This window comes from Psilocybe cubensis, chromosome 2 (genome assembly GCF_017499595.1).
Source record: "Psilocybe cubensis strain MGC-MH-2018 chromosome 2, whole genome shotgun sequence".
Lineage (NCBI taxonomy): Eukaryota > Fungi > Basidiomycota > Agaricomycetes > Agaricales > Agrocybaceae > Psilocybe > Psilocybe cubensis.
This window is the reverse complement of record NC_063000.1, coordinates 197,569-220,809: the sequence shown is the minus strand read 5'-3', so window position 1 is coordinate 220,809 and position 23,241 is coordinate 197,569. Positions and strand designations below refer to the sequence as shown.

The 23,241-nt window shown below is 46.1% G+C and overlaps 5 protein-coding genes across 5 annotated transcripts; 2 read left to right on the top strand and 3 right to left on the bottom strand.

Annotated features, from left to right (window-relative positions):
* Positions 1-3,952: 3,952 nt before the first annotated feature.
* Positions 3,953-7,117, top strand: JR316_0001590 (Heat shock protein 60, mitochondrial; the record flags this gene model as incomplete). Its single annotated transcript, XM_047887393.1, is given in 6 exon segments — positions 3,953-4,149; positions 4,205-4,645; positions 5,025-5,374; positions 5,441-5,589; positions 5,602-7,049; positions 7,066-7,117. 6 exon segments carry the CDS (start codon positions 3,953-3,955, stop codon positions 7,115-7,117), a joined length of 2,637 nt encoding a protein of 878 aa, XP_047752316.1.
* Positions 7,118-14,356: 7,239 nt separating this feature from the next.
* JR316_0001589 (uncharacterized protein) lies at positions 14,357-15,729 on the bottom strand (the record flags this gene model as incomplete). The annotated part of the gene is made up of 3 exons (XM_047887392.1): positions 14,357-15,291; positions 15,343-15,378; positions 15,435-15,729. 3 exons carry the CDS (start codon positions 15,727-15,729, stop codon positions 14,357-14,359), a joined length of 1,266 nt encoding a protein of 421 aa, XP_047752315.1.
* A 768-nt stretch (positions 15,730-16,497) lies between these two features.
* On the bottom strand, positions 16,498-18,023 carry JR316_0001588 (uncharacterized protein; the record flags this gene model as incomplete). The annotated part of the gene is made up of 3 exons (XM_047887391.1): positions 16,498-16,787; positions 16,848-17,629; positions 17,683-18,023. The coding sequence occupies 3 exons, from the start codon at positions 18,021-18,023 to the stop codon at positions 16,498-16,500; spliced, it is 1,413 nt and encodes a 470-aa protein (XP_047752314.1).
* A 515-nt stretch (positions 18,024-18,538) lies between these two features.
* JR316_0001587 (uncharacterized protein) lies at positions 18,539-20,173 on the bottom strand (the record flags this gene model as incomplete). Its single annotated transcript, XM_047887390.1, has 2 exons — positions 18,539-19,831; positions 19,922-20,173. 2 exons carry the CDS (start codon positions 20,171-20,173, stop codon positions 18,539-18,541), a joined length of 1,545 nt encoding a protein of 514 aa, XP_047752313.1.
* Positions 20,174-20,365: 192 nt separating this feature from the next.
* JR316_0001586 (uncharacterized protein) lies at positions 20,366-23,149 on the top strand (the record flags this gene model as incomplete). The annotated part of the gene is made up of 5 exons (XM_047887389.1): positions 20,366-20,575; positions 20,635-20,939; positions 20,993-21,118; positions 21,187-21,470; positions 21,519-23,149. 5 exons carry the CDS (start codon positions 20,366-20,368, stop codon positions 23,147-23,149), a joined length of 2,556 nt encoding a protein of 851 aa, XP_047752312.1.
* Between the last annotated feature and the right edge of the window lie 92 nt (positions 23,150-23,241).

The window sequence follows — 23,241 nt, the reverse complement described above, 5'->3', positions numbered from 1 at the left end:
CATGTATAGGAAGAGGAGTGAAGCGTAGCGGGTGCCATAAGTTGGACAGTGTGTTTGATCGATTCAAGGAACACAGCGTCAGCGCGGGTGCAGGAGGGTTGTACGTTGAATGCATGTTGTTATACCTGCGCTGAGACTCGCTTTGCGAATTTGGCCGGCGTGCTGCGTTGCGCGCAGTCCTTTCCACCCGCTTGGCTTGGATTACCTTACCTTTTCCTTCTTCATCTGCAATACATCCCACACATATCGCCTTTTCTTTTGTTATTCTCTTTTCATTCCCTCCTTGTTGCTGTGAACCTGTCATATACTGGGCGTGATGCAGTCAAGTGACAGTGAGAGGATTTCAGGGGCAATGGAAGGAGGAGATTCTTAGAAGAATTGGGAGAGGCTGGGTACACTTCATAAGTGAATTTGGAATTGGATATTACATTGAGCAAGTTTGGCTGGTCGTCGTTATTGATGTGCTTGGTGCCCATTGAGCAAACGCCAACATGTGGACGCTGTGGTGGTTTGTGCTCATGCTGTATACATACTTACAATCGGTGGTGCCTCCTATTTTTTACAGCACCGTAATCGGTGTCCAAAACATACGACTCCTAAACGCTGTATAATCAATTCACAAGCGGGCACGCAAGTAAGCAAAGATCGCAACTCAGTCCCAGCACTTCCAAAGCAACATTCATAGGTTCATTTTTCGTACTATGGCCGTTTAGACAGTAAAGACAATCCCTCCAGGGCGTCGGTCGAGCTTCATGGCTGCGAGCAAAAATGCCGTTCGCCAAATGTTGCAGCGCTATGGGAGACAATCGTACGTCAAGACGAAAGCATCCATTTGCCGCATGCGTTGCAGTTCAGTTCAGTTCCGAAGCGTGGTAGGTACAATGTGGGAGATGAACGACGAAGATGGGCCAACCATTGCGCAGGCAATTTACAAATATATGTTCCAAAGATTTTGCTAAATCGTTAAATGCAGCTATAAGATCAATGAGGAAGAATGGAATAACGTTGGATCAATGGATTATGTTTGTCCGCATTTTCAGTGGCGCTTGGACATAAAGCAATTCAACCATGTTCTTCTTTTTCTTTTCCTTTTTCTGATACTACACATTGCATCTGTTGTGTGGAAAATTCTGTTCATTCATCATCTTCCCACGCGTTGGGATGTTCGTAGATGCATGGTGCGAAGAGATCATTTTTTATTGCTGACAGTTCTACAGCTGCTGTAGGCAGCAGCACGGCATACAAAAGTGTTGTGGCATGAGTTTGTTATAATTCGGGTGACAGCACAGGTGTCAAGAACAGATGTAGCTGTGATCTATTTCAGACGGATGCCGCTGATACTAATAGCGACCATCATGATATGCATGCGTAAAAAAACAATGAATGGGATGCATTTTCTACGTATAACGGTAGAGTTTGCTTTAACGAATGAGCAATCATGAAGCGGGTCGTTGCCGTACGGCACATCACTTAGGCGGAGCTTTAACCTGAGCATGAATACGCGGCAGCATCGGCACTGGGGAGAGGTTTGAACAGCACCCGGCATCATTGCGGCACTGTTGTTGGTGCACGGTTTGACAGTATGTCGCTGGGTTTGGGATGATGAAGGGAGCTCTATATTTATAAAAACACTGCATCAGGACTATTTTGGTTACGCTCACACGATTCAACAAGGGCAGTTTAAACGGGTCCAGGGCGTAGAAACGCGAAGAGACCTTCCCACCCCAACCACCCTCTCGGCAGGCGAATACAGTCAACACCCTTACTTCTCGGTCACTTTGGCATTGGATTGTCAGTAATGAGCACCTTAAACAACTCGGTGACCTCGACAGGTACTGGTTCATTAAACCTTTGTGTGGTTTGAGTACTCCGCTGACAGTACATTGATTAACCATCCCAGGATTGCGAGCATACACCAATGCCAACTTTACCAATCTTCATAATGCAACAATCGTTGCAGGTGAAACCGTGTACATGGGGAAAGGAGATATGTATTGCCGAAATCAGGGTATTTGCACCAAAATTTGGAAACCTACACCGAAGTCCTGATGATATGTGCAGAAATTCTTAACATTGTAGAATGGTTAACTCCCATCACATCAGAAGCATTTCACTATGATACCCTTTCAAAGCGCACAATGGGAACTGGCAAATGGTTTTTGTCTTCCACGGAATTCAAGGACTGGATATCCGGATATAGGTGTATTCTGCTATTAGATGGAAAGTGTGAGTCTCATTTTACTCTAGTTCTTGAAGCATCTAATCACATAGTTGATAGCTGGATTGGGGAAGACAATCATTGCGTAAGTTTCCATAACAAATCCTAAACTTATTCCTTATGCGCAAATGCTAGGTCAATTGTTATTGACTACCTCATGAATCTGCGCTTCTCCGATGCTCCAGGCACCGATGCCGCTATCTTCTTGTACTGTCGACACAATAAAACCTGGACAATTTCACAATATTTGGGATCCCTAATTGCCCAGATTTTTGCAAATCACTCGAGCATTTCAACGATTGCTGAGCATGTCCTTACAGTGTACGATGCTCACCAAGTACGACGAAGCCGTCCATCGAAAACAGAACTGGTTTCAATACTCTCTAATATGATAAAGTATTTCAAAAACGTTCGCGTTGTACTGGATGGTCTGGACGAGTTGCCGGATCTTGAACAAATTGAGCTCGTGTCTATTCTTCGAGACCTCCCCGTGTCACTGTTGATCACGTCACGAATGATTGGTTTCAAGGTTTTCGATTTTTCCACCGGACACTATACACATGACCATTGGGGACCAGAATCAAGAAGATATTCGTCTATTTCTTCACAATAGCATACGGATTACGACCAGCGTCGCTCGGATAGTGGGACAACACACAGACTTTATGAACAAGATATGTGACAAGATTCTGAGCATTTCCAACGGAATGTGCGTCACCTTCCCTTGGGACGATTCAAACATATCCATCATAAAAAGTGCGGGTAGATTACAAAGCATTGTAAACCCAATAAAATATTTTTTTCTTCAAAATTCTCGCACTGTGTTACAACGCTCTTGAAATGTTGTAAGAAAACGGAAATATTGCAGCATGAATAAAATATTTTGAGGTTTACAATATTTTTGGGTATTGCAATTGTAATGCCTTTTGGAGCACACAAAAATCATAATGAAAAATAGATTATTTATTCATAAAAATAGTACAACTATATATGTAAGACACATTGAACCCACATGCTAGTGTGCATGGCTCCAGACCCTCAACACCAAAACAGAACCTGAAGCTGACAATTCCTACACTCAATGACACAAAGAAGGTGTGAATGGTGAAGACACACGGGAAAAGGCAGCTTCAAGCATTCGGAACAGCTGAAGTGGTACGGGCAAAGGAGGAGCAAAATATATGCATCAAAAAATGAATCAAAAACCAATAAAAAGCGCATATACTCACATGTACATGCTTTCAAGTCTGTATCCAAGTGTCTGGTTGTCCGGGACCTTCCACAAGTAATGTTAGTAGTGTAAAGCACACTAAATAGAGACTAAAATACTGACCCTTCATCCCAAGTGTTCAAGATAGTTGGTCCTAGTATGTGGTGAGTACTGATGAGCACCGAGTGAGAATCATCTATTACTCACCAAAAAAGTATAATCTACTAACTTGTTTTGGTTAAAGGAAGGTCTGTATGATGTTAGTTTGAGAAGGAGACATCACAATGAATACACGTACCTTGCCCCCAGGTATATCCGTGGGCAGAGGATGGTGGTGGTTGGAAGAAAGTAAACAAAGTGGATGTGATCATTTGCTTGCAACGGGACTTCAAGTGAGTTCAGGCTCCGCTTGATTTGATTTTGAAGCTCCGACATCTGCTGATCGTGTTTGACAAACATCTCCAAGTCTGAGTCCAAGTCAAAACCACTGGCACCTATTTCACATAGCTCGGATAGTTGTGTCGATGTGCGACACTTGGACCAAGGGTCGCAATGTGATCATTGAGCAGGCGTACGGTGGACCAAAAATCACTAAGGGTGCGTGTTCCGTGGTTCTGGGAGAGGCAGCTTGTTTGCTGACGAGGGTCTGGTTGTTGGTAGACGGTGTGATGGTTGCAAAGTCTATAACTCTCAAAGACAAGTTTGAGAACCTGGGCGCTCGGTACTTCTTTTCATTTTTGTTGTTTTTGTGCAAAGTGCTAAGTAGATTTGTTCAGCCTGATTCAAGATGTTGCATTGAAAACAAACAAGATTGCTGGAGACGGCACGACAACCGCCACTGTTCTTGCGCGTGCCATCTACTCAGAAGGTGTCAAGAACGTTGCAGCTGGATGCAACTCCATGGACCTGCGCCGTGGGTCTCAGGCCGCCGTCGACCGCGTTGTCTCTTTCCTCTCTGCACACGCCAAAACTATCATGACAACCGCCGAAATTGCACAGGTAGCCACTATTTCCGCAAACGGTGACGCCCACGTTAGAGGATTGATTGCTCAGGCGATGGAGAAGGTCGGAAAGGAGGGAAAGACGATTGAGGACGAAATTGAGATCACCGAGGGTATGTGCTTCGACCGTGGTTACATTTCACTCTACTTCATCACCAACACCAAGTCCCAACGCGTCGAGTTCGAGAAGCCCTTCATCCTGCTTTCTGAGAAGAAGTGTTTACCTTTTTCATTTTTATAATCGTCTGATGGGTATTAGCACCCCATCCTTGGCACACTGCACTGGTCTGCAGGTGGGGAAGGAGAACGTGCATGCACACTAGTCTGATATTGCATGCACTTTCAATGTACACACATTGCCCCAACAACCCATAAATGGGGTGAGATGCCAACATGTCCCTACTACTTACTCAAATGAATAAAAATTTAAATTGAATAATTATGACCACTTTCTAACCTAATAAAACTTTTGCTTTACATTGTAAACCGGGCCCCGAAAATTGGGTGGATTTGTAAGACTAAAAAATTATTGTATTGGTTTACATTGCATTGTAATCTACTGTCTGTTTAGTTGATGTCCTGACACATCTTGCAGGTTCCTCCTTGCGGTGCTCAAGTCACAGTCCTTACAGGGATACACCACCATGTCCTTGTTATCAAACAGTTTGGACAGACTCCCTGACGACGTGCAATCAATGTACCTCTCCATAATGAACAGGATTGATTCCCAACAGGGCGAGTATCCATTATTTGCAAAACGTGCCATGACGTGGATTATGAATGCTCGTCGTCCATTAACAATCGCCGAGCTCCAACATGCACTTGCTATCCGGGAGGGGGAGAATTCGTTCCACGCAAGGGACATTCCTATACAAGACATGTTTAGCACTTCGTCCTGTGGGATCATTGAAATTCTGCCCCGAAGTGAAACTGTGCGCCTCGTCCGTGAGTTACATTTGACTTACAGTGATGATTGGACATCCATGTTGATCATACAACCTCCCTGTTTAGACCATACAGCATACAAGTTTTTGAATAATCATCCTGAGAAGCTGATCCAAGCACTGCATACATTTCTTGGAAAGGCTTGCATTTCTTACCTTACTGCGTTCCGCTTCACAATGCTAGACAAGCTGTCATATGCGTCCTTTGAAGCTCTTGTGAAATCTTAGGACGCACCTCTCCTCGACTATGCGTATCAGAATTGGACTTTTCACGTCGGCAAGTGTGATGCAGAGTCTTACCCCACGGAAATCCTGGTTGATTTTGTGCTTCATACCCCCAATTATCCGTTGTTTGACTCTCGCATTGGTTTCAGTTGGATCACTCCTGGCCATGTCATTGCTTACTATGGTCTTCGGGTTCCGTTCTGCTGGGAAGACTCGTGCAATTCTCGCACGACCAAGAGGCATACTCCTCTCACACTTGCTGCACTAAATGGGTGCACCACAGTGGTCAAGTCTCTTCTCGAATCTACTTGTATTGACGTAAATGTACAGACAAACAGCGGGGACACTGCGCTCATTCTCGCGTGTAAGGAAGGCCATCACTTAATTGTCAACATGCTCCTTCTTCACAAAGACATCAATCTCAATTTATGGAACAAAAGGGGCCTTACAGCGTTAATGTACTCGTCCATTCTTAATCGAATCAGTATCATCCGCACACTTGTTTCGATGAGGAAAATTAATCCGAATATCCAGGACGTCAGAGGCACTACTGCTCTCATGCATGCATCACATATAGGCAACATTGACACTGTCCGCGCCCTGCTTGCTTGCTCCAACATTGATATCAATGCCACCGATCTGAATGGACGCACGTCACTTCTATACGCCTGCTTAAAAGATTGTACAGATGTCGCTAGACTCTTACTCCAACATCCTAGTATTGATGTGAACTCTCAAGACGACAACGGACACACTGCACTCCTACTTGCTGCCACCAAGAATTCTTTACAAATATTCGAAAGCCTTCTAGGAGTCCCTGGACTTGATCCCGACTTGAGGGACAGCAATGGGCTTACGGCTCTATCTGTTGCAATAATTCGTGGCCACAACAGTATTGCACAGGCTCTGTTCATGATCTCAAAATTCAGGATGGAAATATCCGGTCGGCAAAGTCTCACTGCCCTTGTCCGTGCTACAGTTGAGGGCTATGTGCCCATTATCGACATCCTTTTTACATCAAAAATCATCAACCCCAATGTATACATAATAGGATCAGAGCAATTGTACGAGTTAATTCGCTGTCAACTAAGGTATTTGGACACTAGGCACGTTGAACACGCTGAGGGAATGACACCACTTATGCTTGCTTCATCGGCAGGTCAGAAAGAGGTTGTCAAACGTCTTTTAACCATCCCTGGCATTGACGTCAATTTGGGTAACAATCCAGGTTCCACACTGGTCGAATATAACAGAGGAAGCAATGACCATCCGCCGACTATGGATTCCTTCCCTAACGGGATGGATCTCAGAAACACATGTTTTGAATGCAGTGGACTCACAGCGCTTATGTTTGCCGCAAGTCATGGTCACGTTGATGTTCTCCAGAGTCTTTTAGCTGCCCCAGACATTAATGTCAATGGTCGGGATTCTTACAAAGCAATGGCTCTCATGTATGCTTCTGCACAGGGTCACTGCCCCGCAGTGGACGTCCTTCTTTGTTTTCCACAGGTGGATGTAAATTTGCAAGACAAACGTGGTCTGACAGCATTAATATGTGCATTAATCACGGGTCATGCGTTTGTTATCTGTGCCGGAAATCGATGTCAATGCACTGACTATTGAAGGATGGACGGCTCTTACCTCCGCCTCGCGTCAAGGCTACTACTCTATTGTTGATACCATCCTTGCTTTTCCGGAAGCGGATATTAATGTGCAAACCAAAGTGGGGGACACCGCACTGATGTGGGCATCGTACAGCGGCCATCTCGATATAGTTAAACGTCTCTTGTCAGTTCCGGAAATCCATGTCAACGCACAAAACATCCAAGGATGGACCTCCCTTATAGTTGCCTCGAGTTCTGGTTACTGCTCAATTGTGGACACCATCTTGTCTTTCCCGGAGGTGGATGTAAATATCCAAACCGAATCTGGCAACACAGCACTGACACTGGCATTAATCAATGGTCATGTTGACGTTGTTACGCGCCTGTTGTCAGTCCCGCAAATCAATGTTAATACACAGTGCACAAATGGATGGACGGCTCTCATATATGCCTCATGTTATGGGTACTGCTCTGTTGTGGACTCCATCCTTTCGTTTCTGGATGTGGATGTAAATATCCAAAACAAATTTGGAGACACGGCACTTAATTGGGCATCAGCCAATGGCCATCTCGATGTGGTTAAGCGCCTATTGTTAGTTCCGGGAATCTATGTCAATACACAGAATAATGATGGTTGGTCAGCTCTTGTACTTGCCTCACGTTTCGGTCACTGTTCAACTCTGGACACTATTTTGGCGATTCCGGAGGTGAATATAAATTTACAAACCAGATGTGGCAACACAGCACTGACACTGGCATTAAGCAATGGTCATGTTGATGTTGTTAAGTGCTTATTGTCAGTCCCGCAAATCAATGTTAATACACAGTGCACAAATGGATGGACGGCTCTCATATATGCCTCACGTTATGGGTACTGCTCTGTTGTGGACTCCATCCTTTCGTTTCTGGATGTGGATGTAAATATCCAAAACAAATTTGGAGACACAGCACTTACTTGGGCATCAGCCAATGGTCATCTTGATGTTGTTAAGCGCCTATTGTCAGTTCCGGGAATCTCTGTCAATACACAGAATAATGATGGTTGGTCAGCTCTTTTACTTGGCTCGAGTATCGGAAACTGCTTCATTGTGGATGCTCTTCTTGGGTCCCCGGAGGTGGATGTGAATATCCAAACCAAACTTAAAAGCACGCCACTTGCATCAGCATCATGCAATGGTTATCTTGACGTTGTCAAGCGCCTGTTGTCGGTCCCGGAAATTAATATTAATGCGCAGGGCCCAGGTGGATGGACGGCTCTTATATATGCCTCGGCACTCAATCACTGCTCTATTGTGGATGTCATCCTGTCTTTTCCGGAGGTGGATATAAATATCCAGACCAAACTTGGAGATACAGCACTTATATGGGGATCAGGAAATGGTTATCTAGATGTGGTTAAACGCCTGTTGTTGGTCCCCAACATCAACATTAATGCACAGAATGAAACAGGATTGACAGCTCTTATGAGTGCCTCATTCAGTGGGCATGACTCCATTGTGGATACCCTCCTTGAATTCCCGGACGTGTACATAAATATTCCAACCAAGGATGGCAATACAGCACTTACATGGGCATTAGTGAATTGCAAACCTAATGTGGTTAAACAATTGTTAACTCTCCCAGATATCAATACTGCTACTACTGCCCATTACCAAGATATATTTCCGCCTCTTATATTGGCGGCACAAAAAGACTACCTCTCTATTGTAGATACCCTTCTTGGTTTCCTGGAGGTCGATGTAAATACCAAAAGCAAATTTGGCACCACGGCGCTTATATGGGCATCTCAACATGGACACATTAACATTGTGAAGCGCCTCCTCATAGTTCCTGGCATTGACATCAATTTGCGAAATATCAATGGTTATACAGCACTTGAATTCGCACAGAAGAATGGACACCAACGCATCGTTGATATCCTTCTATCCCGACCGGAAGTCAGCGACGAGCGCACTGCGCTGGTCCTATACCAACCAATCATTAAACATCATGACTTTTTATCTTTCCCGTTATGTATATTCTAGACACACAGTGCACCCGTTAGGTATAAACTCCATTTCGCTTGGACCTCGTTCTCGTATTATATAATATATGTACATACATATGACATATTGACCTCAAAATGCTGTAGATCATGCTTCTCTCATCTTCACAGTTACATTGTCATGTAGACAAATCAGATTTACCAATGCACCTACTACCAGATGGAGTCGGAACGTACTTATTGTCAATGCATACATCCACCTTGCCAAGCACCTCAACTAGAAAGATATTAATGTTATGACATCATGATGGTATTACACCAACATGTCGGTGTCTACATTACCAACGTACGCGTGGTAAGGGTTGCCGTTTCTCAGCTTGGTGTCCTCCAGACTTCAGACGGGAGACACCATATTCAAGACTCAATAGACGCAGAATGATACATACACATGTCAGGTTTGCAGAATTTACCTCCAGACTTACCCTTTTACAAACACCCTCTAGACACATAGTGATCACGCATCAACACACACACATTACATGATTCCGTAGACACAAATTTTGTTTTCCTTTACCTTTGTTCCTGGTCTCTTACCACACGGAACGAAGGTACGTAGTTTACACACGCTGTATTACTGGTCTCTTACCACACGGAACGAAGACATTGTTGTCCTGTCTTTCCAGGTTTCCTGAGTCCAACCTACTGTTAGTGAGGCTGCCTTTACCAGATAGCCTTCCACTTTTTTTTTGACATCGACAACTTCTTCCCCCGGCTCATCACCGAGGAAAATTCTCCGTCCATCACACTGTCACGTAAACCTTCCATACCTACTCCTCTCGTCACCCGACAGGAGTCCAAAAGGAGGGCGACCACCTCGCTCCCACCCTTGTCACCGTCTCCCGAGCCGCAATCACCGGCGTCCCTAGAAATCGAAGGTTTCTTCACAGACGACGAATCGCAGCAGGAGAGTATCCCGTCGATAGAACAACCACTGTCCCCAGTAGGAAATTCGTCGGCGCTTCCAACACCATCCGAGTCCGTTGTGTCGCCCACGCAATCCTCAATCAATTTTCTCTTACCAAAACGGGAAGCTGACAGCTCCTCAAGCGAATCAGATTCCCTTGCTACCATCACTGCTCATATCAATAAGCGCCACCGCCACCGCCACTTCTTACCCAGTTCGGAAATGTCAGCGCTCGCCGAGGTCAAGGTGACCAAGCTGAAGGACTGCCCCATGCTCACCGCGGGGAAGATCACGCCCATGGTCTTACACACCTGGACGAACGCATGCCGACGATTCATGAAGCACTCAGGCAAGGAACCCAAGGAGATTGTTAGTTATGTTGCCGATGCCATGCTGGAGCCCCGCCTACAGGTGTGGTACCAGAGCGGTTCCGACAGAATTGACAAACTCACCCTTGACGAGTATGTGAAAGAACTCGCCGAATTAGTCCTTGACAAGAACTGGGCGCATCAGATCAAACAGCAGATTCTTTCGGCAAAGCAGCCAGACAGCACCCGCTTTGTTGATTGGCGCATCGAGATCAAGAATCTCAATGCACTTCTGCTGACCTCATCCAAGAAGCATGCCTTTACAGAGGGTGCTCTCCGTGACCTCCTGGAAGCAAACACTCGTCACGCCCTCTCGCTCAAACTTCACACCAACCCCATTTCCGAGGATGCCAGCTATAAGACATGGGCAGATGCTATTCATGCCCTCGACGAGGAGTTGCGCAGCGAGGACAAGCGTTTCGATGCAAAACTCTCGGCCAGCAAGGAGAAGAAGTCTCTCCTCAGCCACCTCTCTGACCGCAAGGACAACCGCGAAGTCTCCAACAACACCTCCACGTCAACTTCGAGTTCCTACAACAACAAGTCCTCCGACAGGGACAGCACCAAGCTGACTTCTGAGGAGCGCGCACTCCTCCACGAGTTCAGCGGATTCACACGCTGCCGCAAGTTCTTTGTGGACCACAAGTCCTTCGACTGCCCAATGACAAAGACCAACACATGGCCCGACTGGTTGACCTACAAACCGCTTACGCGAGAGATGGCGCTAGCAGAGAAGAGCGCGCGTGAAGCAAAAACGCGGGTTCCTGTAGCATTTGTTGGTATGTCCGCCGTGTCTGAAGACTATGCGGACGAAGACACGTACGTACCATCTCCCACTGATTCCACCACCAAACCCCATCCCACATTCTCGGTCCCACACCTCTACGCAAACGTGGAGGCAACCGGACCTGCCATTTCCGAATTTCCTCTGTCTTTCAAAGCCTTGCTTGACATTGGTTGCCCCTCCACAGTGATTAGCGGCTCAACAGCTGCCTTGCTCGGCCTGCCTCGTCTTCCTCTGCCTTGCGCGGAGGACAATCTGTGTTCATTATCGGACGAGCCTCTGGTCTGTAGGGAATATGCGAAGCTGGTGCTGACTTCGGGAAATGGAGCGTGGATTTCAAAAACAATTTTTGCAAAAATCTGTGAAGACTTGCCTGTACCTATTATATTAGGAATGTCATTTCTTTCTGCTGAAGAGATTGTAATCGACGCGGCGGCACGCACCGCTGTTCAAAAGTCATCTGGCTATGATCTTGTATCCCCAAACATCCCACAGCGAGTCTGGCAGCCGGATTGGGTGGTACCTCCACCTATTCCTCCCCGCTGTCCACGCCCTCGTCTATTTCTTCTACCTACCAACATTAATTTTGATGCCCTACCGCCCGCAGTGCTTGACGGCACACGCTTGAAGCCTGGGGTAGCGGCGGCAGTCACCAAGAAGCTCGAGTCCCTCGAGAGGGGCGAGAGATTTGCAGAATATGATGCACGCGACAAGAAAAGGTGGGACCGTCTTTTCCCATTGCGTCTCCCAGACACAATTGCAGGTGTACCGGACCAGATTTATCACCACATACGGTTAAAGGATACCAACAAGGTCGTTTGGGGTAGAGGTTATTCGACACCCAAGAAGCACCAGGACAGCTGGAAACTGCTTTTGGACGAACACCTTGCCGCCGGCAGGCTGCGACCTTCCTCATCCAAACATTCCTCACCCTCTTTCATTATTTCCAAGCTGCGTAATGGCGTGCCCGACCACACAATTCCACCGCGCTGGGTCAACAACTACCGCGAGCTCAACGCCAACACGATACGAGACAACTTCCCATTACCACGCGTCGAAGACATTCTGGCGGACTGTGGGAAGGGAAAAATCTTTGCAAAACTGGACATGACAAACTCATTTTTCCAGACCTGCGTACACCCAGATGACATACACCTCACAGCGGTGCGCACACCCTGGGGTCTATACAAGTGGACTGTTATGCCGATGGGAGGCTGTAATGCACCCTCAACACACCAGCGGCGCATGACGGGTGCGCTGCGACATCTCATAGGAAAAATCTGCCATGTTTACCTCGATGACATTATCATTTGGTCCCAGACGGAGGAGGAGCACGCACGCAATATTGCAGCGGTGCTTGCGGCGCTCGAACAAGCAGGACTGTACTGCAACAAGAGCAAGACAGTTTTGTGGAGTGACGCAGTTGACTTCCTAGGACACCACATTTCCGCAGAAGGCATCACAGCTGACCCTCGAAAGTGCGACCGCGTCATCAACTGGCCAACACCCACCACTGCATCGAATGTCCGCGGTTTTCTGGGCCTCACCAGATATCTCGCCATTTACCTTCCGGCACTCGCTGAACACACAGCCATCCTCTCGCCGCTCACAGCCAAAGAATATGACAAGGAATTTCCGGGCTGGACAGAAGCCCACCAGACCGCATTCGATGCCATCAAGCTGCTTGTCACCAGCGCAGAATGCTTGACGGTCATAGACTACGAGGACACCTCCAAAAACATATATCTTACCACCGATGCCAGCAAGCGACGGACAGGCGCAGTTCTCAGCTTTGGCAAGACATGGGAGACAGCAAGGCCGGTTGCATACGACTCGTGCCAGCTGAACACCGCCAAAAAGAACCATGCCACACATGAGCTGGAGCTCCTTGCTATTATCAAGGCACTGAAGAAGTGGCGCACGTACCTTCTGGGCGCCAAATTTGAGATTAGGACAGACCACCGCACTCTAGAGTTCTTTGAAAACCAAAAAGATACCTCCAATCGACAGAAGCGCTGGATAAACATCCTCGCAGACTTCGATTTCGAGATTGTATACGTCCGTGGGGAGGACAACTCAGTGGCCGATGCGCTGTCTAGGATGCCAGACGAAACACCATCACCGGCGTTCGCAGCGTGCGCGCTTGCGCATACACGCACCTCCTTGTCAAAATCACCAGCACGCTCTCCACGCAACGAACATGACCTTTTCTGGGTAGGCGCTACACTCCAGATTGCCACCGACCCTTCTCTGCTCGATGGCATAAGAGCTGCATACGACACCGATGACTTCTGCAAGCAATTACGCGAAGGCATTGCAGCTGGCAGTGTGCCAGGCGCCACCGAGACCGACGGTTTCCTGTATGTGGGAGGACGCCTAGTGATTCCGTCCGACACCCAATTGCGCGAGCTACTATTTTCCCTCGCACACAACTCATTAGGCCACTTTGGCTTTGACAAGAGCTACGCAGCTCTGCGTGGATCTTTTTACTGGCCCAACATGCGCAGAGACCTCGAGTCAGCATACATTCCTTCTTGCGTGGAATGCCAGAGGAATAAAGACCGCACCTCAAAACCAACGGGCCCGCTTCATCCGTTACCTGTCCCCGACGCGCGCTACGAATCCAGGGTCAGTTGTTACACTGTGCTGTGCCGTACCTTACACGGGACGCCCACAGTGTGGTGTGTATAACGTTCTGGCGGATCCGCTGGCCCGGTGAGGATTTTATCCAAATGGGGCAGTCTACACAGTGTGTAGGTGCAGAGGTCCAGCGGAATCGCTGTACTGTACACACTCTGGTAGACCTTTACTCAGCGGACACAGCGTTCCCGCACAGCGGAAACGGCCCCTGCAGACCTTGCTCAGCGGACACAATCATTTGACTCAGCGGAGTCACGTTACGGTTTCCCCGTCGCCTTCATGCTACTTGGGCGAGCAATATATTTGGGCGAGCATAGACTATACACGTAGGCGTGTTTTATTTACATGAATTCAACCTGTGTAACATCTATAGAGGCCACGTAAAACGATTATGTAGTGTAGACGTGTCGTCTACTAGTACTCGTATAGTGGTGTTAGATCAAAAAATGGATCCGGTCTGTCAGGTAGTTTCATGGTAATTGAGTCATAGTTATCAGGGCGAGATGGTTGTGGTGAGCGCTTGAGTGTACTAAAAATGTCAGCCAGTTTTCCAGCAATGTTGTTGGCTTCAGGCGAGTGAGGAGAATGTGCATAGCGAGCAGCCACTGAAGACATGGATCCCGGAGGGTGTACTCCCAAATTAGTGTACATAGAGGCCAGGTCATCGGTTATAAGATTTGATCTTGATGGTTTGGCGTTTTCGTGGAGCGATGGCAATGTGAAAGTTGTTGGCAAGGCATTCCGATAGGTTGTCGGCGAGGCATTCCGATTCAAACTGGGTGAACCTAATGCCGATTTTTTGCAATGTTCAGAGACATTGGAAGGCCCTGATATCCGGGTGTAGAGTGCTTCAAGTTTGTCTTCGTGTGGCGATGAGCTGTTGGTGTCCTGCAAGCCCGCTACTGAATTATACTGGTTCGGCGAGGGGGTTTTGGCATGATTGGATTTGTTAGCTTGGGCTGGTGCAAGATTGAGGTACAGTCGAGCCAGATCATCTTGACATGGTGATGTGGTGCTGTTAATCGAAGGTGAGAGGTTTGAATAGATCAGAGCGAGTGCATCTTTAAATGTCGACGAATCTTGATACTGAGGAGACTCTGACGGATGCTCAGTTGCAGAGTGTGAATCAGGGTTTTTGTACCCTTGGAGTCCGTTATAGAGTTCAGCGAGTTTGTCTTCAGATGGCAAGGAATTTGATACAGGACGGCCAAGGTTGACATATAGTGCGGCGAGTTTGTCTTCCAATGGCGAGGCATTTGATATGGGATTGGCGAGATCAGAGTACAGTGTGGCAAGTTTATCTTCAGACGGCGAGGCACTTGTTATGGGGCGGCCAAGATCGTCATTGACTGTGTAACTAAATTCATATATGCTAATGATTGAATTATAATGAAACTAACCTCTTTTTCCTGTCATTCTTTGGCGAGACGGCAATGCTACGTTCATGGATACGGATGAGCTACTGAGCACATCCTAAGCAGTATTGACATACCTTTAGAATACGATATTTTATTGTGATAATCCGGCCGGTTCTGAGAGCCATGCAATTTCCCCTCGCCTAATTGGGTACCATTTGGTGTTTGTCGAGGTCGACCCTCCGAGTCGATAGCCTGTGTCATGACAAAGTCTCTTGCATTGGGTGATGTAGGTAGGTATCCTTTTTGCGGGGACGGTGATTGCTGAGGTGAAACACTCATATCGCTATTCATGTCTGGCCACCAATCTTTTGCACGATATCGCGGTCTGGCTGTAGGTTCATGATTGGCCGCATCAGGAGAGCTTGACATTGCTCGCGTTGGTGTTTTAGTTTGCTCACTCCAGTCCATTTTGACAAGACCATCAACTTATTGCCAATGACACAGCGGATATCCATTCCGGCACGTTAGTTGGGTTGTTACCATGTAATATTAGAACATGGGTTGGCGTACCGGGTTCTAGCAATGGACGTAGCTGTTCACGATGATATTGGAGACATTCTTGAATGGTCAAATCCCCAATTATTTGCTCTGTTGCGTTACTCGTATCCATCTCTGACTCTTTCCACCAGGCATACTTATAACTGGCCACCATTCTTGAAGGTCCTATTGCTGATTGCTGGTATACCAAGGAATTGATGAATTCCGTACTGAATGTGACGGGCAGATCCCTCGGTGAAACCCTTCCTAATGATTTTGCCAATGCATTCAGCACACACGGAATGTCAATATTATGTCCTGTAGCAGTACTGTAACCCACGCAAGACATGAAATAGTCCTATTTTACATTTTGCATTAAGGGTTGTGGATGATGCATGCAATATACAAACCAGTTCTTTACGTAGTAACATCTGGTGCCGTGTTTGAATTGTCCACGGTTTCTTATGGATTTCGCACAGAGCGTTCCTCAGCCGCAATTCGCCGTAGTCGATTATAGCTTTCAGATTGGAATAGTATGAATTATCGTCCATGGAACAAGATTCACAGGGACTTAAAACATCAATCGATTGGATAGACATGGTAGTAAATGTAAACCCCACGGATTTGCAAATTTTACCCCACGTCCTCGGCATCCTATATTTAGAACTGCTTTTTATAACTTGAATTAGTCATCCGGAAAAGATAATCTGCTCGGCGGGCGAGGTTGTCCCAAAGGGATGCTTGGCGTTCGGCATATGCTACTCGCCCTTTCTGTACTGTATCGCCATCTAAAACCTTGCCATTTCTATGAACTTCAGCACTGCACCTCCACCACTCGGCTTTATGAACAAAGTAGTTCACGGTCCACAACATTTCGTAGTCTAGGATTGTGGCCTCTTCACTCCACCTTTGAAACTGTGCCCTGGCACGTAGCCAGTGGACCCGCTTGACTGGTCAACAACACAATACCGTAAGTTAAGTTTATCATATTGATTTTGACAACTACTTACACTCTGTAAGTGTTTCCGGATCTGTCTCATCCAGATTTATGTTGGAGCCTTCAGAGTTGGCGAGGCGAAATTCACCCCCTTCGGCAACAATGTTGGGACCAAGACGTTGCTGATTGGCGGAATGCCAAATCCACGATAGTTGGACTCTCGTAGAGCCAGGTGTGTTGGGATCCAGTATTGCTGTGCTTGTTTTTATGTCCTCCTTTTTCAGTACCTGGAACTTGCGAAGAGTAGAATCATCAGCACCAAGTACAACCAAACGAGCCCGACATTCTGTATACAACTGGCTGTAGTAGGTTATTCTGTGGTTCATTTCATCCACTTTTGCTCGTGAACGAGTTCTGACTCCCTTTCTAGGTGCTTTACGAATGACATCCGAGTATTGAAATGATTTTTCGGCAATTAGGTTGCGAATTTTATGGAGATGTGATTTTGCTTGAGCAATTTGTGCCTTCAGTTCATAGGGAACAAGCCTTTGACTCGCATTTCCGTGGGATGGAAGACATATTTTATGATCTTCGATAAGCTCTATGGATGGGGAGGTAAGTGTTGATTGCATATCTTCTACCACCTCTTCAGGCGAGCACTCATCCGCCCAATCCAGAACTTCCACAATACTTTCCTGCCGAGTTGAGTTTTCTTCTACGATGCCTGCAACATCCTGAAGACGCTCAAGCTCTCCTATGAGTAGCTTCAATTTCTCTCGGAGCATTTGGATCTTGTGAGGATCAGCATGCCGAGGTGATCTTGTCAATTGGCGAACAGATAGGCGAATCTCAATTCTGTATCCAATGTTAGCTTTGTGATCATCATCATATAGATATCAAATACATACTCCTTTTCTTCAACAACCAAAGCAAACAGCATATATGCCTCTATCGGATCTTCGGAACCTGCCACATCAGAATCCACATTTTGACTGTCACTGTCCTGTCCTCGCCCCTTTGCGGCATAAATGTCCATCACTTGAGGCTTGGTTAGTCGTTGGGCCTCTGCCTGTGTAATTTGTTGCGTCCAAAGATTAATAAGGTCTGAAGAGACTACCTGTGACACTTCGGCGAAATACTTCTCGGTAGCATCATGATTTTCTATAGCCTTGACATAACGTCGGCAAAGGTCTTTTGGCATGTTGAGAGCCTTTTTGTGATTGGAATCGGTTGCGTGGTCATCTAGCATTTCTGCTCGGTGTGCTAATGTGGCCGTTCTTGCAGTTGGAGATATCCCATTCATTCTCTCCCACAAGGATTCAAGGATTTCTCCAATTACTCTTGCGGCTCCGGGAATGAAAGAAGGCGAAAAACGAAAAAGACATTCGTCTTTGTGAGCATGTACATGAAAGAGCCCAATAGCACGGTCCAGGTCAAGTCCTTCAGGAAGTAAGTGCCCAATTCTTTGCTTAACGTACACAAAGAATTGGCAAATAACATCATATAGAAATGTTAACCCCTGCTTAGGATGCACTCCAGTCGATTTCAATGCCAAAAGCAAAGCAAAATCCACATTTTTCTGCTGCTCCCCTTTAAACAAATCAACCAGCGAATTTGGGGCGTAACACCCATGCCGAGCGCATGCAACGGCCACTACGCCTGTTACATCACAGGACTTCGACGCCTGCAGGGCACCTGTTATTGCTCGGAAGGTGTTCTCACACGGTGCTCCTTGCATACAATAATTGTTCAGTACTTTCAATGCTACTTAGGATGTGCAGTACATACTGTTAACTTTTTAATAGTGTTCTTCAAAAATGTGTGATACTCCTCGCGTTTGGGTATCATTCCACTTCCTTCAGACAGCCATACATCCTGAGAAGGCTTCTTTGGTTGTACGTGATCTGCCTTGAAGTTTCTGTCGGCCATAAGAACACGGCGATAAACAAATCTATTTGGATCGTCTTCCCAGTTGTTCGGTAAGTTTACCCCAGGTTGCGGACATGCAGGGCAGTAGTTGGCGAGCTCGCCATTCTCAACCTCAGAAACCTTTTTCCCATTATGCCCAGCATACCCTGCCCATTTAAGCTTCTTTGTCCATCGCCACAGCCGTGTCATACGACAAAATTCATTGTACAAATCAACTACTCCAGCTGGATTCATTGGACTGGTCACTCGACGAAGGAGGTGATAAAATTGGTACGCCGATGCATGCAGCTCAAGGTTGGCAAGGCGAAAGTTATCCAGGAGATGTGCCGAAAACAATGTTCTAATTCTTATAAAACTTGTAGGCCACAGGCGGCAAGCAATAAGGTCACAAGGAATGTTATTTATTCCATTACACGAACACGTCACCAAGGATATTTGGTGTATTCCATTGGTATGTAGGACACGTACACGGTTTTCTTGTGCAGTTCGATGATTAAGCCAGGTCGGAATGGCATCGCCTTGTGCATCAAGTTCGCCATCTTCATCGCCATCTTCATCGCCCACCTTGGCATTGTCGTCAGGTTCTTCTATGGGTTCCGCATTTGGATTGCTCCTCAGAGAGTCTAGGTATGTAAAGAACCGTTGATCCTGTAAAGCCTCCTGACTGATTTCCTCTTCTCTTGCATAATGCTGCCTTGGTTTGTGCTGCTCGCTGTTTACCTCGCAATCTTGAGAGATGTCGGCATCTGTGGTATTGCCCCTCGGCATTCCTTGCCGGAGTGAATGCTGTTCAGCATCGTCCTTGACCCGCTCATTTTCTTCCAAATACCTCTGTTGCAGCTGTAGATTGTTGCACATTCTAATACCAGTGTAATGAGGCACAATTACCGCAACTCCGACTTCCCACAGTTCCGCTGTCCGAAAGCTTTTCCCATTCCAGAACTCAATTCGATGAAAGGGTTCCTTGATGTGTGCATGTCGCATGCATTTCCAATACATGGTGCATCCCAGACTACAGTCTTTACACCTCCACACGGCAATGGATTCCATTTGGCAGGATTGACAGAATTGTTCATCCTGTGGAAGAGCTTCCCTCGATAGCAATGCTCCCAAAAATTCATCTACACGCTGTACAAATTGTAATATATAATCCTTTTGCGTCTATACCCCCATATTAGCATACACGTAACACATTTCTCATGAAATGGTGATACTAACCTTTTTATGTGGAGTTTCTGTTACAGTCTTGCTGTCATCCACACCATTATCATGGTATTCCCATTCGTCGTGATCTCTAGCTCCAGTTTGTTTGCGCTTGTACTCAGCTCTACAATTCTGAACAGGCTGGACAATTCGCTCGACATTAATATTTCCGTCCTGGTCTACTTTGCGGACCTTCTGTACAGTCACATATTGTGCTGCATCTAGGTCTCCTTCAACGAGCCGAGATCTTTTAGACTTTCTGCCCATAATATGATGCTACTGATGGTTTAGATGTCAAAAAGAGCGCAACAAGTGATCGCAAAAGACAACATTCTACTGAGTCAGATAACCCGACATTTAAATTATCCTGCATATACTTGACCCGCTCAACTTCCTTTCATAGAAACCTTGCAAAATTTTGTTCTGTGGCGGTTAAAGTAACTTTGAACCGCTACCATCATGTCGCAACTTCCCATGAATGTGTCGGACAGAAATGTTCGGGCATATAATAGAGAAGAACGGGCATTAATAGATGTATACAAGGAACAGTACATCACGTCCTCTACACCTAATGACCGGTCTACTATTGTGAACACCAAAATGTTTCCCGCCCTTAAAGTATACTGGGACAATAATAGGATCAAATATGATCCAGACAAAGCCAGAACGGTACGCCTTTTGTCATGATACGAAACATATTGTACTGTATACTGATAGTATATAATAAGGACTTACTAAAGTGGGCTCAAAATTGCTGGAGGCTATCGTCTCAGAAAAGAGTTCCCAAATCCACTAAGATTCTCCAAGTACAAAAGTCAGATGTTGTTGCGCGTACTATGAAGGATGTTGTTGAGGCTGAGATTGATGTTTTACTGGATCCTGCCGATGTCAACAATGTCCAAAAGAGGTTTTCTGTTCGTAATCTGGCAGTCAGTAATGTCATCAAGAGAATGACGCCAACAGAGTTGAAAGAATTAGAAGGAAGAGCAGAGAAAATGTCGGAAGAAGGATACCCTCAGGAAATCCGTCAACAGTCAGTACAATTCATAATCTTCTTAATCAAAACTCACGTATTTATCACAATAGACTGGCAGAAAAGCATTCTGAGACCCGTTTGAAAGCAAGTGCGAAAGGTCATTGGCTAGAGTTGGGAATGCTATCTGTCACATTTGCGGCTTTTGAGGACTCTACTGGTAGAGTTGTGGCTGAAATGTCAGTTAATGAAGCCCTTGATTTTATGCAGAAATATACTCAATTACAGGTGGTACTTTAATGTTCAGACACAATGATATTGTGGAGCTAGTGGGTGTTCCGAAGTCTGGAAAGATAAAGTCTTTCGAAGAGACTTACCCCAGACAGGCCCGCGAAGTACAACATCTCATGATTGAGTATGTTCGCAATGTCATCGAAACTTCCCGAGGCAGAGAAATCACAATGGCACAAGAGAATAGTTTGGGAACAAGCGATGACGGCTTTCCAATAATTGGAGCCACTTGGAATAAAGACAAGCTCAGCAAGACTGAAGCTTCTAAACTGTATCGCGAGTATCTATCAAGACATTATAGTGCGTAATTAGACTTGAATTTTTAACTGTTACTTACATTTGGATTAGAATTAGCGACACGAAACAGAACAGAACAAGTACCCTATGGCGACATCATAAAAAATCAATCCAAATTCATCCATAACAACTATCTACCTACAGGATTTGTATTCAAGGACCCACACAACACCGGCATTGATGATATTAAAGCATTTTTTGACCACATATATGAACGCGAACAAACCTTTGCACCTGCTGATGTGTTTCGATTCCACAGTATCACCACGGCCCGTATCAATGGCTCTATAATCCCATCCCGCTATCCCGATGACATTGAAAGTGTATCCGATGAGGTCCTTGCTGAACCTGCCAAGCGACAAAGAAAAAGGCCCACAAAGAAACCTAAGCAACAGCAAGTGTCATCGAGCAATGCACTAAGCACCGAGGAGATGACTATGACGCAAATCAATACCCATGTACCTCTTGGGCATAACAATCATGATCAATGTGGTCAAAACAATGACGAGGCATCATCAAGTCGTGTCTTGATACCTACTCAACTTGACGGCCATGGCAAGCATAACACCGAGCCACATATTCACCTTGATGGTTGTGAAGAGCAAAACACCGAGGTTTCTAGTTGCCTTAATATACGTGGCAAGCACGGCGAGCAAAACGCCGAAGGATCTAGTCGCCTTAATATGCATGGTGAGCACGGCGAGCAAAACGCCGAAGGATCTAGTCGCCTTGATAGGCAACCAATTGATCCGTTACAGATTCAGGATGAAAATATGTTTCAATATCTATGTGATATAGGCGCATTTAGCTTTCCACCACTGGAAAATATGGACACACCTTTGTCGGCCTTGAGCTCTGGAACACATGGCACCAGTAGTCATTCGACGCAGCAGCTTTCTTTCACCGAAATGCTGATGGGCGATTACCCTTTGTCCAATTTCAACGATTCAGCTGGTCTTGCCAGACCCAATATGGAGGATTCTTCAGAATATCCTTCTATGGCAAGGAGTGGCGCTAACGACAATTTAAACCCTATTTCCAATGATGCTGCCAAGATGCATGTTGGAACACATTCAGAACTTCCCTCTACGGCAAATGATGAATGGGCTCACATGGCAATAACCAATTTTGATACCAACAATGGTAATAATTCGAATCATGCATCTGACAAAGCCGCCGAGGTCTATCGTGCGCCTTCGCAACAACCCCTAGTATGGTGCCATGTCAATATGCCTGCTACGCCTGTACCAACAGGTACAGAAAGTGTTGGACGCACCACAATAACAGCAATTGCTGAAGGCGAATCGAGCAATTCCATCACGCCGGCACATACTGCAAAGAAAAAGAATGTTCATGCATCCCCTGCTCAGATATTGAACCGGGTACTCACAGCAATGCCGATGACCCCATCCAAAGCCCAAACTCAACCTAAATCCAACGCCACGTTTTCTGAAACTTCAGCTGGACATTTGCATGAGTTGAACAGCAAGCAGAACCCGCCAATTAACGTGGTCAACAAAGGGTCTTCAAAGCGGAAAGCAAACCTTCAAGACGGATCTGGGAGCACTCAGAATGATAGAGTCGCAAAGAAAGTAGTCACCTCTGACGAGTTAGCTAAACACGAGGCTGAGAGGCTCAAAGTGGCGGGTAAGCGAGTGTCCAAGAAACGAGTTCGAGAATAATTTGATACACGGCACACATGTATGGTTCAGAGGAGAAGACAGAATGAATAGATTGGATCACTTAGTATACGTAGAATAGGCAGTAGTAAAGT